The sequence below is a fragment of the Macrobrachium nipponense genome, chromosome 24 (assembly GCF_015104395.2).
Source record: "Macrobrachium nipponense isolate FS-2020 chromosome 24, ASM1510439v2, whole genome shotgun sequence".
NCBI classification, from domain to species: Eukaryota; Metazoa; Arthropoda; class Malacostraca; order Decapoda; family Palaemonidae; genus Macrobrachium; species Macrobrachium nipponense.
Genome location: NC_061091.1, coordinates 7883035 through 7896616, shown reverse-complemented (window position 1 = coordinate 7896616; position 13582 = coordinate 7883035). Strand labels below are relative to the sequence as shown.

General features: G+C 47.3%; 1 protein-coding gene across 1 annotated transcript in view; it reads left to right on the top strand.

The window, feature by feature from the left end:
• The window catches only part of LOC135205415 (uncharacterized), a 157647-nt gene that overhangs the window by 99561 nt on the left and 44504 nt on the right, over nt 1-13582 (top strand). The window contains exon 9 of the mRNA XM_064235957.1: nt 13425-13532. Coding sequence (XP_064092027.1) covers nt 13425-13532 — 108 coding nt within the window. The remainder of the gene's footprint in view (nt 1-13424; nt 13533-13582) is intronic.

Below are 13582 nucleotides of genomic sequence, written 5' to 3'. Positions count from 1 at the left end.
TGGTGCAAACATTACCACAAATCGAACGTATGATTTTTTCGGAAGAGTTACCGCACGGACGTAAAGAAAATGTTATTTTTTCATAAATTCACCATAAAATCAAAATATTTTGCTAGAGACTTCCAATTTGTTGCAAAATGAAGGTAAATGCTTGAATATTACTAGAATATAAGCGTTTTAGCTTACAATTGCGTTTTTCGACCAGTTTGGTAGAGTCAAAATTGACCGAAGGTTGAAAATTTGTCACATCATTTTTTATATGAAAATATTTCAAAATTGATAAAGGCTACAACCATGGATTGTTTTTAGTTGTATTGTGCATGAAATTGCGCACTTTTTCATATATAAAACTTTATGTAACGGCTAATTTAAAATGGTGCAAACATTACCACAATTGCATGTATGATTATTTTCGGAAGAGTTACCGCACGGACGTAAGGAAAAAGTTTTTTGTTCCGACACGGCATACAAACCTTCGGTCCTTTTACAATAGGAAGGTACTAGCGGCAGCTGGATAGGTCGTAAGCTTTCGAACAAGGGGTTCGGTAGTTAACTGCTTGTCCGACAGGCGCGCGCGCGCGACTGGGAGGTAAACAAATCACTTTTGCTTTCGGCCTGCTGGCGTGTAGACGTGTATCATCGCTCTCTGCCCGCTTCATCGTCGTCGCTTTCGCATGGTGTGTTTTTTCTTTTTCTATTTATCTAGTGAAACTGAATTGTAAAGTACAATCATTTCATATTATTTCCATTGAAATCAATTGTGAATTAAAGGATCTTGGTTTCTCCACGCCCTCCCTCGATTACCCGAGTGCCGGGTCTGAAGGGCGTAAGTGCGGGAATTCACCCTTTTCCCCAGAAATGATCCTCGTATTGTGTAGCTCGGTGCCGAGGGCGGGAGAGCGCTTGCTCCGAGCTTAGATTTTGGTTGGAAATGTGTAGATGAAAATCGTAAGTAAGTGCCCTTTTCATTTATATTTTTTTGACCTGTATGCTCGTTGCCGAGCGAATGCGCTCGGCACGAAAACTTATTCTGTATGGAAGTGGAATCGCAAGTACAGTATTCTTTTTCATTTTCATATAATTTATTTTGATTGTAGCAATACTCATTTTGGATCAGTGTTTCCGCTCTTTTACCCGGAAATTGATCTTTTCCCCCTTTTTATTTGAATGAAGTGAAATCGCAAGTGCAGTCTTTTTTCATTTTCATATTTATTGAGATTAGCATTATTTTTACGGATCAATGTTTCCGCTATTTCCACGGGAATTGATCCTTCCCCTTTTTATTTTTGTATGAAGTGAAACGCAAGCGCAGTATTCTTTTTCATTTTCAATATATATTTTGATTGCATCAATTCATATGGATCAAAAGGTTTCTGTTCATAATCGGGAATGGATCACTTTTACCCTTGCGCTCGGTACCGAGGTGGGCGCAAATGCGCTCGATCCGAGCCCTTATTCATTGTGAAGTGAATCGTAATGCAAGATTCTTTTTCATTTTTTATTCCTTTTATTATTTGATTGCATCAATATATTTGGTTCAAGTTCTGCTCAGTCAGAATTGATCCTTATGCCCTTGCATTCGTCGGGCCGAGGGCACGATTGCTTCTCGGGCTCTTATTATTATTGTTGGGTACATGGGTGCTGTGCGGGAGTGGGGAACGAGAAACCCCCCCCCCCCCCCCCCCCCCGCACCGCTCAGCTCCCACAGATGGCCCTTCCCTTCGGGGGGGGGGGGGGGGGGGGGGGGGGGGGGGGGGGGGGGGGGGGGTGGGGGGGGGAGGTTATCTGCGTCTTCTCCTTCGCCCCGATCCCGTCGAGCGCAGAAAGGGAGGGCGCTCGGTGCCCGATGTACAATTGTAATTCGGGTCTTCCGCTCGCGTTTCGGTGTGGGGACTCACCCCCCCGCGCAAGGGACTTCCCCCCCCACCCACTAATCATACTATGGTTATTTCCGCAGTTGCTACTGCACGAGGGTGGGACCTTGGTGAGGTTATGGGTGTCTTCCATTTGCAGGGCGTGCTAGTGTCCAGGGGCTGCGGTTCTATGTCTGGGCCTACTGCGGTCACCATGGAGTGGTGACCACGCTCCAGGTGATGACGTCCCTCCTCACCTGGTGTACTCGACCTCACGTGGTAACAGTCTTGCCTACAGCCGCTGTGAAGTGCCGTTCGACCGTACCGAGAGTGCGCCGCGCCGCTCGTGGTTGCCGCGCTGCCCGCGACCACACTTCCGCTGCCCTAGAGCTCGCTCCCTGGACCTGCCGCCGGTACCAGGATGTTGCTGGCTGCTGCTCCACTTCCTGTGTTTTCCGGTACTGCCTGCCGTACCTGCCGATTCTGGGCTGACTGTCCATGCATCATGCCCAGTTGCTGCGCTGGCTGTCCCTGCCGTTGCTGCGCTGGCTGTGGCTGTCCCTGCCGTGGCTGCGCTGGCTGTCCCTACCGATGCTGTGCTGGCTGTGGCCTGCTGTTTCCTGAGATGTGACCCATGGACCTACTGACGTCGTCCCTGTTCGTGGTGGTACTACCCCAGACTTTGGTCTGTCTGTACAGGTGCGTCCGGGCCCTGTGGCTTCGGCTACAGCAGCCCCGGCTCCGCCCTGGATAGCAGATCTTACGTCTGTCCTGAGGAAGCTGACGAAGAAGAGGAGGAAGGTGTCGTCGTCGTCGTCGTCGTCTTCATCTTCTTCGTCGTCGTCGGCTGCCGCCTCTTCCCCTTCGACTTCTAAGGCTTCACAGCCGAGGAAGAAGAAGGTTGCCCTCCTCCCTCCTAAGAAGTCTCCCTCGGGAGCTTCTCGGGACCCGTCTCACCTCGGTGGGACGGGAGGGTTCCTTCCGCTGGTCCTCCTGCTCCTTCGGGAGCGGGGCCCGTCTCGGCCTCTCGTTCGCGGGAGGTACCGAGTGTACGGTCGCCTACCAGCGACCGTGCAGCCAGGAACCAGACCTCTGAGGGCCCACCGCTCAGCGTCAGGTTCACGGCTCCCTGGGCTTGGAAAAGACTGGGACGACGAGCCGCGTCACAGCAGCGACTCTCACCAGACCAGCTCTCGCTCTCGCGGCGACCAGCTGGCTACCCGGGGACGTGTACGTCCACGACCGGCCACGGGCTGAGGCTGGGAAGAGGTCCCCCCGTTCGCCGGTGCCAGCCACGGCCTGGAACCAGCGACGTGACGTGCCGTGAGGACAAGCACCGGTCTCACTGTGACAGTGGAGCCTGCAGGTCGCCTGACCGTCGCTCTCGATCGGATACGGCAACCAGCACCAGCTCTTCTGACACTCGAGATCGGGGCCGCTGTGCTCAGTCCAGCTGTTCTCCACAGCGAGACGGTTCGACCAGGCCTGCAGCTCGATCGCCACCGCGGGTTGACGATCGCCTGCAGCCCTCCAAGCTGCTGGTTCTGCCAGCGAGCGAGGAGGGAGCGTCAGGTCTGCCTCTCCGCCCGTACCTTCAACCTCCTCGGTTACACCGGGAGGAGCGAGGTATTGAGGAGTGATCGTGAGGGGTGCGCCCCTCATGATCCCACCACGACGACGCCCTACGTGCCAGGCACGGTTCTTGGACCGGCCAGGACGTATGCGCAAGTGGATGGAGAAGACCGAGAGGGCTGTCGCTGTTCCCCCTTCTTAGGAGGAAGGTTCTCGGAATATGCTCTTGTTCGAAGGGCTTAACGGTCCTACTCTGCAAGATGCTGTGACTTCCGAGATCCAGAGGAACTTTGCCGAGGTTATGGCGCTGATTCGTCAGCACAACGACCTCGGGGAAGGATCGCCGCTCCCACCAGCAGAGCCACGTCTCGGCTCGAGTCGTTTTGGGGCCCGAGGGAACCCAAATCGACGGTGGGTCTGCCGCGATCGGAGCTTGCCGACTGTGTTGAACCAGGTAGTCTCTCGTCTCCGAACAAGAAGGCTCTCTCAGTTCTGGCCGGTCGAACAAGCTACTTCACCTCCTCTACTGCGACAGAGGCGTTTCTACGTGTCTTCGGACACCGTATTTGAATACCCCTTCGGGGTCCTCCTGAGAGGTTTCGACCTCGACGAGGACTGGAATGAGTCGGGAGGACGGTATCGGCTCTCTCCTGTCAGGTGTCGATCAGCCCCACCCAGACGACGTTCACAGTGGCGGCAGACCCTACCTACAGTATGAGTTCGTAACCCTCCTCGGGAAAACGTTTTCTCCTGACGATACGTTTTCCCAGGCTCTGGGCGATGACTGCTCCTTTTCTTCTCCAACTGCTAGTTCCGCTGGGAAGGCGAGCCAGTATCCAATTCCTCCCCCATTCCCTCTCTCCTTACGGCTACGAGGGAAAGGGGAGGGATCCTACAGAGATTTCTCTGTAAGATCCCACGTTAGGGGCTGCGCTACCGGGGGGACCTTCGGGTCCTACCTGACGTAAGCCCCGGTCGTTGAGGAGGGATCCTGCCCCTTTCTCGATTTCTACGGGAATCGAGAGGACCACCAGCCGATATCGTTTGACGAATTCGGTGGGGGGTTTCGCAGAGTGCTTAGAATTCTACGGAATTTCTAGCGCACTCAGAGTGTTCGAGTTTCTTACGATCTCCAAACACTTAGGCGAGACCACGGTCCAAAGTGAGCGAGAATCCCCGATAATTGTTACACGATAATCGGGAACCTCGCTTATGCTCGAATTCCTGTAATTTCTAGCATTTGGAAGAAGACTGCTGCTGAAAGAAGAGTATCTCACAGTAGGCGATTAACCTGGAATAGAGGAGAACGGACGGAACTTCCAGTTTGGCTTGAACTATCGTCTTCGGTATTCTGTTCACCATTGAAGCTTTCCTTTGGGAAAGACTTCTCCTTCACTCTCTTGACTAGAGAACGAAGGCGGTCGATCTCCAATCCTTATTCTCATTCCTCGAGAGGAAAAGAATTTAGGATGGTGGTCGTGGTACAGAACCTACAAATATACTACGTATATTACCCTCGCGACATGATTCTTTTAACAGTTGAATTGTCCGGGGGGTAGGCGCATACCGTAGTTAACTCTACGGTTTGTGACCGAGACGAATTGTATCTTAATTGAACTGCAACTCGGGGTTGCCTGCAACCTCCCAGCAGTTATCAGTTTCGATTTTAGATACTTGGTATTGTCATGACAACACCAAATTAGCTTTTGTATTTACCGAAATCCGTTTCGTTTAAATATAATTGCTCGAGCGTATTCTTTATGCTCGATGGTTCTAGCCGAACGCATTCCTTCGTGGAATAATGGATTACCTGGCAACTCAGGATGACGAGTCACCGAGAGCTACTGCGTATTGAACTGCCTGATAGCAGCTCAGTATCAGCTAGGTCTCTGAGATGCACGGTCGGTTACGTCTCTCTCTCCCCTGGTTTGATTGACTACCGAACCGTATCTCTGCCCAACAATCATGGACTTAGGTCTCTGATTAACGGGGATTCTCGCAATAATGAAGGACCATCTACTGCTGTGACGCTCGATTTCATCGCCTTCGACATTGCGAGAATTTTCAACAGAGATATCTCTTGGACTCTCTCATCTTTCTGTTTACCGCACGGTAACAGAAGTCTGTACTAGTCTTCCGCTGCATCGCACCGCGATAATGCGAATGATTTTTGCAGACATCTGAGTTTGTCTTCAAAATATCTCGTATTCGTAGGTGTGCAATTATTCATTGCTCGCCCCGAATTAACAGATATGTCAGAAGACATCGCCTACTCTCCGACCTGACAGCTCTACTTCCAAATGTTCAGCCCATGAGAAGCAGTTCTTCAGGCAGTATTTCCCTGTCTTCATTACTGAAAAGCGCTCCGCTTTTATTGCAACTACGATCCTCACCGGACAGCAATGAATAGCGGTTAGCGTTTCAGAATCTTGAGAATCCTTCTCTCGGTTCAGCTGTGAAGACGTAGGTTGCTTTTTCTGTACACCTTCGTCTTCAACGACACATAGTGTTGTTTTTTCTCCTTAGCTGAGAATCAACTATACTATGAGATATCTTGCCATGAGGGACCTCGGTCTCTAGAAGGCAATTGACTTTCGCCTGTTGGGCACATGCCTTAAGAGAATCATCACCTCGCTCTGGCATCGGTGACGAACAAATTATTTGTTTAGTCTCTTGGCATAACCCTTTTAAGGCGAAGGTCACGTGACTTGCTCGGGTGCTTGGACAACTTGCCTCCTACTGAACGCAGTCAGTCGGCAGCTGTCAGAGCGCCCAAGTCAGTTACGAACTTCGCTGTGGACTTAGTTCGGTTGTTCCATAACAGTCTTTTCTTCGTCCTAACGGCTTGTCACAGTACCCATACCATCGACACCCACCATTGAGTGTCGGTGTCCTTCCACTACCGAGAAGAACTTCACTGCATGGGGATAGGAGAATGTGAGACACTTCGCTGCAGACGAATAGACCAGTATGGTACAGGACATCACCGAAGTCGAGAAGAGGGATAGGTCATACGACCATTCCCTTCTTTTCCTCTGAGGTAATTGCATGACTTTTCCTGCGAAGTCAAGCATCCAGGGGATGGGGATTCGTGACGCTCGATTTCGTACCGACTTCGTAGCGAAGACTCAGAACCCTTGGTTCCTGACGATCGGTTAGAGTCCTTCACAATCCCCTCCCTAATGGACTTCACCGCCTTCGATGCGAAGGAGATGCTGCTTTGTCCTGTGAAAGCGCGACCGCGCTTTCTGAAGAAACTCGACATCCCAGGCTGAGTGTTGAAGACTCTTCGTCAGCACCAAGATGACCTAGAAGTACACTCCCTCGAGTTACACAAGAACTTCTCCGTGGCGCAGGTACTGAAGGCAGGGGTCTGGTACAACCAGACCACTGGCACCTCCTTCTACCTTTTGGATATTGCCCACAGGTCCTTGGATCGTTTTCCTTGGGACCCGTGGTGGCTGCTCAACACGTTGTGTAGCTAACCCAGACCCTAGCAGGCTGAACAGCATCGAGTCCTGGTGTGACTGTAAGAATAGATAAGTGAATGAGAAAGTGACTGGCTTCTCTTCCTATCTTTTTCTCTCCTTGCCCCCTCTACCTGTGGTAGAGGGATACGGTCATCACCTTGCTGGATAAGGACGAGATGCCGGTGAGCTACTCGACAGAGCCCCATCCTATCCCTTTCACTAGGGATGGGAGCGAATATCCACCACTTCCTCCTACAAGGGGGGGGAAGTGGATGCCAACAAGAGACAAACCATAACTTTATGTTGCCTCTTGCAAATAGGAACTTGTTCTTGTTTGCTGGTACGAAGAGATACGCTTGCCTCTCTCTTAGTACTTGGTCCAGAGGTCTGACCATTGATCCTGCGGTGCACACCCCGATCAATCGGACAGAGGCTTGGATCCCTCCCTCGCTCTTACGACCAGGGAGGCATTCCAAGGTTGGGCGAACACCAGTCTGTTCACAAAAGACTCAGATTCCTCCCACCAAGAAGTGAGTCTTCCTATTGTAAAAGGACCGAAGGTTTGTATGCCGTGTCGGAACAAATGACAATTTGTCCAAAATTGCATTTTTCCTAACTATACAAACCTGAGGTCCTTTTACAATAGGAAGGTACTAGCGGCAGCTGGATAGGTCGTAAGCTTTCGAACAAGGGGTTCGGTAGTTAACTGCTTGTCCGACAGGCGCGCGCGAGCGACTGGGAGGTAAACAAATCACTTTTGCTTTTGGCCCAAGCAAAAACTGCAGAGTGAGGGGTGGCATGAGGTGGGACTATGTGTAAAAGGACCTCAGGTTTGTATAGTTAGGAAAAATGCAATTTTGGACAAATTGTCATTTCATAAATTCACCATAAATCGAAATATTGTGCTAGTGACTTCCAATTAGTTGCAAAATTAATTTAAATGATTGAATATTACTAAAATATAAGAGTTTTAGCTTACATTTGCGTTTTTCGACCATTTCGGTAGAGTCAAAGTTGACCGAAGGTTGAAATTTTGGCACTTATTGTTATTTATATGAAAATATCTCAAAACTGATAAAAGCTACAATCATTAGTATTTTTTGTTGTATTCTATATAAAAATGTGCACATTTTCATATATAATAGTCCATGTAACGGCTAATTTAAAATGGTAAAAAAATTATGTCAAAGTGACGAAATAATTTCAGAGATGTGTCACAGATACTTTTTAGTGCGGCAAGAAAGAAATTCGCGCTTGCGCGCCTGCGTAACGATTGTAAACAAAACAACACCTTGATCCGTGAACTCCCAGCATCCCCCAAGGCGCGTGATTCAAGAGTTTTCGGCTGGTAGGCCTAAAAGTATTTTTCCGCGAATTTTTTAAAAAACTTTTGTATGTCGACGTAAAATACGTCCAGTCGGCACCCGAGAGACAAAAAATGTCGACGTAAAATACGTCCAGTCGGCGTATAAGGGTTAAAGGACCGAGGGTTTGTATATGTATCGGAACAAATAACAATTTGTCGGAAATTGTATTTTTCCTAACTATACAAACCTGAGGTCCTTTACATATAGTCCCACCTCATGCCACCCCTCACTCTGCGTTTCCTGGGCCTAAAGCAAAGTGACTCCTCTCCTCACAGTCGAGCTGACCGCCAACTGCCGGACAAGTAGTTAACTACCGAACCCCTTTGTTCGAAGCTTACGACCGGTTCAGCTGCCGCTAAGTACCTTCCTATTGTTAAAGGACCTCAGGTTTGTATAGTTAGGAAAAATACAATTTCCGACATTGTTATATTTACTTCAGATCAAAGGAATGGATGTCATGCATACTTTGTCATAATGTTTGAACACCAGGAGGGTGATGTTGGATGTTATACTTAACCCCTTCGCTGCAAATCTTTTGTTGCCATTAGGGTCGAGATCAGTGCCCTGTTAATTGTAATTAACTCATTTTATGTATGCAACTTAGCAAGTAGTTACATAGCTATAGTTTCTATACTTCGGCAGCTAAAAATTTGAAATTAGCGGTTACACTATAATGTTTTGGCTAGGCTCCGAGAGAAGAACGAACTCAGCACTGGTAATCAGTTGTACTGCTGGCTGGTAATCTTAAGTGTTGAGCAGCAGCAGAATTTTTTGGATTTGTTTACTTCTGGATTATGACTGTGGAAGTTTTGGTGCTGTAGTACTCCTATAATTTGGTAGCCATTTTGGCCATATGTAGCTATAAACAGGAATTAGTTGTCGAAATAGTCAATTTTGCCTTTGTATTATACTTTTTCTTAGTTTTAAGTTCATTGTATTTCATCATGTCCAAAACAAGTTCTCAAGGTACTAGGCATTGCAGCAAAGGCTGTAATACAAGACTTAAAGTGTGTTATGATCCACATTCAGTTTGCACCACTGTAGGGGTCAAACTTGCCCCCCAAATTGACTTGTGGGGAATGTGTTTAGTGGGAGGATAAAGCTTGGAAAACTTTAACCAGTCACTTAAATAAGTTAGAGAGGGATAAAAAGAGGAAAGCAGCATTTAGGAGTAACAGTAAGAGGCACTTTGCTAGTCAGGATATTCCTGCAGAAAATGTCTCTAATTCTCCTTCTGTTCAACTTTCCCCCTCATCTATTCAACCTAATCCTAACCCTGGCCCTTTTGCACTCAAACCCGATGCTGTTGCCAGCCTCGAAGCGCGGGTAGACCAAAAAGTTTCAATTATGTTACAGGTGATGGAGAAGTTAGGAGCATCTGTCTAGACAGTAATGGATAAGGCAGGTGGTGAAGTGAGTGCCAGTACTAGTGTTGTAATGCTGATTCTCCTAGGCAAAGGTCTCTGTCAAACTCCCCAGCACCTGGGAGGAGACATTCTGGTAGCCCAAGGGAGGTCAGTGGGGTCTGCCCACGAGCAGTTGCCCCCTAAGGCGACCCTGTTATTGAATCCCAGGTCACAACAGACCACCATGGGAAAGACGTCTCTAAGGAAGTGTCTCGTGTTTCCTCTAGTGGGTAGAGCTCTGAGCAGTCGTCCCCCAGACGCCAGTGGCGCTTTGTTGACGAGTCTTGTCCAATGAGAAAGAGGACTCATAATGTGTTGCCTTCTCCTGTCCCTCTTCAGAAGGCCAGTTTTTTTACAAGAGGACCAACATCCCTCTTGCAACTCCTGGGACAGTCCAGAACTCTTTTCACATGATGACGACAGGTTAGTGGGATAATGCAATGAAAGGATACCATCCTCCAAGATTCATTCCTTGTTAAAGAAGTCGTCCTCTGCTCGTCAATCTGATGAGGCTGCATACATGAAAAGTTTTGAGCGTCCGTTAGTGCTGGATCTTTATCCTCCTGTGCTCCCTTCTCCAGATCGTTCCTCTGTATTTAAGTCTAGTTCTAAGAAGCATGTGGCACCTGACCGTATATCGGTGCCTGTCCGTTCTTCTCGAGCAGAGGGGAACTCTGTCCTGCCTTCTGTACCTTCAGTAATTCAAGAGAGCCCATCGGCACAGGAGTTACTTCCCCTTCAAGAGCTGTCATTGGCACAAGATCTACCTCCAGTATAGGAGCTCCATTTAGTACAAGAGCACCCATTGGAGCCTGAGCATCCATTGGTTCACGGGCATACACGAGCACCCAAACACCAATTGGTGCCTGAGCTCCCACAAGCGCCCATCAGCACCACTGGATCAGGTTGTGGTTGTTCAGCAACCAAATGCTATCAGACAGTTTTGTTATCCATTAATCAGGGGGATTGGATGGTACCCATCGATGTGGAAGATGCATACTTCCGTATCCCAATTCACCGAGACTCAAAGAAGTTTCTTTGGTTCATATTCAGAAACTGAGTATATCAATTCATAGCTCTGTGCTTCAGGCTTTTGACAGCTCCGCAAGTGTTTACTCACGTCTTAGCCCCCATTGCAAAATGGCTGCTTCCAGTCAAGATAAAATTGCTCTTTACCTGGATGATTGCCTGCTTCAGTTGCAGACACAGAAGTGCATGGAGGACCTGCAAAAAACTCGTTGGCACAGGAACTGGGTCTTCTGATAAACTTTAAGTCACAGTTAGCCTTGTCAGGAATTAGTCTAATGGGGACAGCTTTTCGGACTTTTCCATCCCCACAAAGATTGGAGTCTTACCTTCAGAAGTGGACCATTGTCTAGCTCTTCAGGAGTGCTCAGTGAAGGAGTGGATGAGCCTACTGGGCACCTTATCCTTGATAGAACAGTTCATGTCATTGGGGAGATTGCACATGAGGAATCTCTAGCTCAAGGTAAACTGGAACGGGAAAATTTCCAGACACTTTTGTGTTCCAGGTGACATCTGAGATAAAGGAGGACCTGTCTTGGTGGAAATCAGAAGACAGACTTTTAGAAGGAAAGTCTTCTCCCTCTGAGTCCCGACCTGGTATTCTATTCAGATGTGTCCGATCTAGGTTGGGGAGCTCTCCCGGGAGTCGTCAAAGTCCAGGGGACATGGGATGCTCGACAGAGAGTGGCGCATCAATTTGAAAGAATGACTTCAATCCACTGGGGGTTGATGGAGTTTGCGGACCTGGTTCGTAACAAAGTAGTAACCGTCCATTCGGACAACAGAACAGCTCTCTCTTACATCAAGAAACAGGGAGGAACACATTATTTCTCTGTGAAGTGGCAAGAGCCCTTCTGCTATAGGCAGATTGGAACCAGACCAGAATCCTCACAATGTTCATCCAGGGGAAATTCAGCATTCTAGTGGACGATTAAGCCACAAGAAGCAGGTTCTTCCCACAGAGTGGTTGTTGAACCTATTGTCTGCCTCGATTTGTGGAAACTATGGGTAGACCAATTCTAGACCTTTTTACATCATCAAAAAACCACAGTCTCCTGCTTTACTTCTTGCCAGTTTGGTCAGATGCTCAGAGATTGTTCAAAGAAAGACCTGTATGCCTTTCCACCGTTCAAGATGGTGAGAGAGGTCATAAACAAGTTCAGGTCTCACCGGAACATTTCCATGACCCTCATTGCCCCATTCTGGCCAGCGCAGGAATGGATTCCAGATATACTAGAGCTCTTGGTAGACTTTCCAAGAATGCTACCACAGAGGACCAGTCTACTCAGACAGCCCCACTGCAGGCAGTTCCATCAAGGTCTGTCCACTCTGGCCCTGACCACATACAGACTGTCTGACGACTCTTACGAATGAAAGGCTTTTCAAGCCAAGCTGCAAGAGCTATTGCTTAATGCAGAAGGAAGTCCTCAAGTGAAGTTTACCTGGCAAAGTGGACAATCTTTCGATCCTGGTGCAAGAAGCATAACATCTCGTTTTCTAAGACATCTATAGCGGAAATTGGATTTCCTTTTATACTGAGAACATCCAGGATTCTGTCTACTTTGACTATTTGGGGATACAAAGAAATGTTGGGCTTTGTCTTTAAGCATAGAGTTATAGATGTGTCAACCAATAAAGACCTGTTGGATCTTATCAGATCTTTTGATACGGAGAAACTTAATTATCCTAAAACCTTGTCTTGGAACCTGAATGTAGTCCTCAAATGTCTGTGTGAACCACAATTTTAGCTGATGAATGCAGCTTCCTTGAGAGAATTAACGAAGAAAACTTTTTTTCTTGGTAGCCTTATCCATAGCGAAGAGTGTGAGTGAGCTCCACTCAATGGATTAGAGAGTCAGTTTTGCACCTTAACCTTGGGATTTTTAGCGAAGAATAAGACCCTGTCCAAGCCGTGGCCTCGTTCTTTCATCATTAAAAGTCTTACGGACTTGGTAGGTCCGGAAGACAAAGAGAAGTGCCTTTGTCTGGTCAGAGCACCAAAATTTTGTCCGCAATACACAGAGAAGATTTGGGGCTATCTTATAATTCAGGTCCACTACTATCATTGTTATTTCCAAATAAAAGCCTCTGCACTACTTCTGTTAGAGTAACCTGATCCTTTCAAAGGCATTTTGTAGGTAACTGAAGGTCTAATCCTCATCCTGAAAAGATTATCTCAAGTTATAAATCAAACATTGCCATTTGTCACTAGAATGTAGACAAAAGCTCCTTAGAATGATGAGGGAAATACATTACCTGTCTAACTAGAACAAATGATGACTGAGGATTTTAGTTCATGTCATGGATGAGCATTTTTAATGACTGAGGAGATTATTCCTACACAGTGAAAGGGTAATTAGCCATAAAATTTGAGGACTAGGAGGGTGATGTTGGATGTAGCACTTACTGAGCCATTAAGTTTTGGAACTGGAGGGGGAAGATGTTGGATGTCATCCTTGCTTAAAATTTAGATCTGAGACTAGTTGGTGATGCAGGATGCTATGCATACAGTCATAAACTTTGAGATATGAGAGGATGAGGTTGGATGTGATGCTACTCATAGTAATTTACAGCTAGGAAATAATGCTTTAGGTCATACTTTGTCTTAAGATCTGAGAACAGGAGGGAGAGTTTATTAATTAATATTGAATAAAATCTGATATAAGGTGAAGAAGTTCAGTGACAGTTTAGATGTTGTTGGCGTTATGTATTACATTGTGTTTTTTCCAGGTGGTAGACCATTCAGAAATCTTCTCTGGTGTTCGTATTGTCGACAAACCTCTTACTGAAGATCAGATGATGGGAGAAGTGCTCTCTCTTATCCTTGGAAACAGTCGGGTAAGCTTTCATTGATTTTAGTACCAAATATTTTTTAAGATTTTACCCAT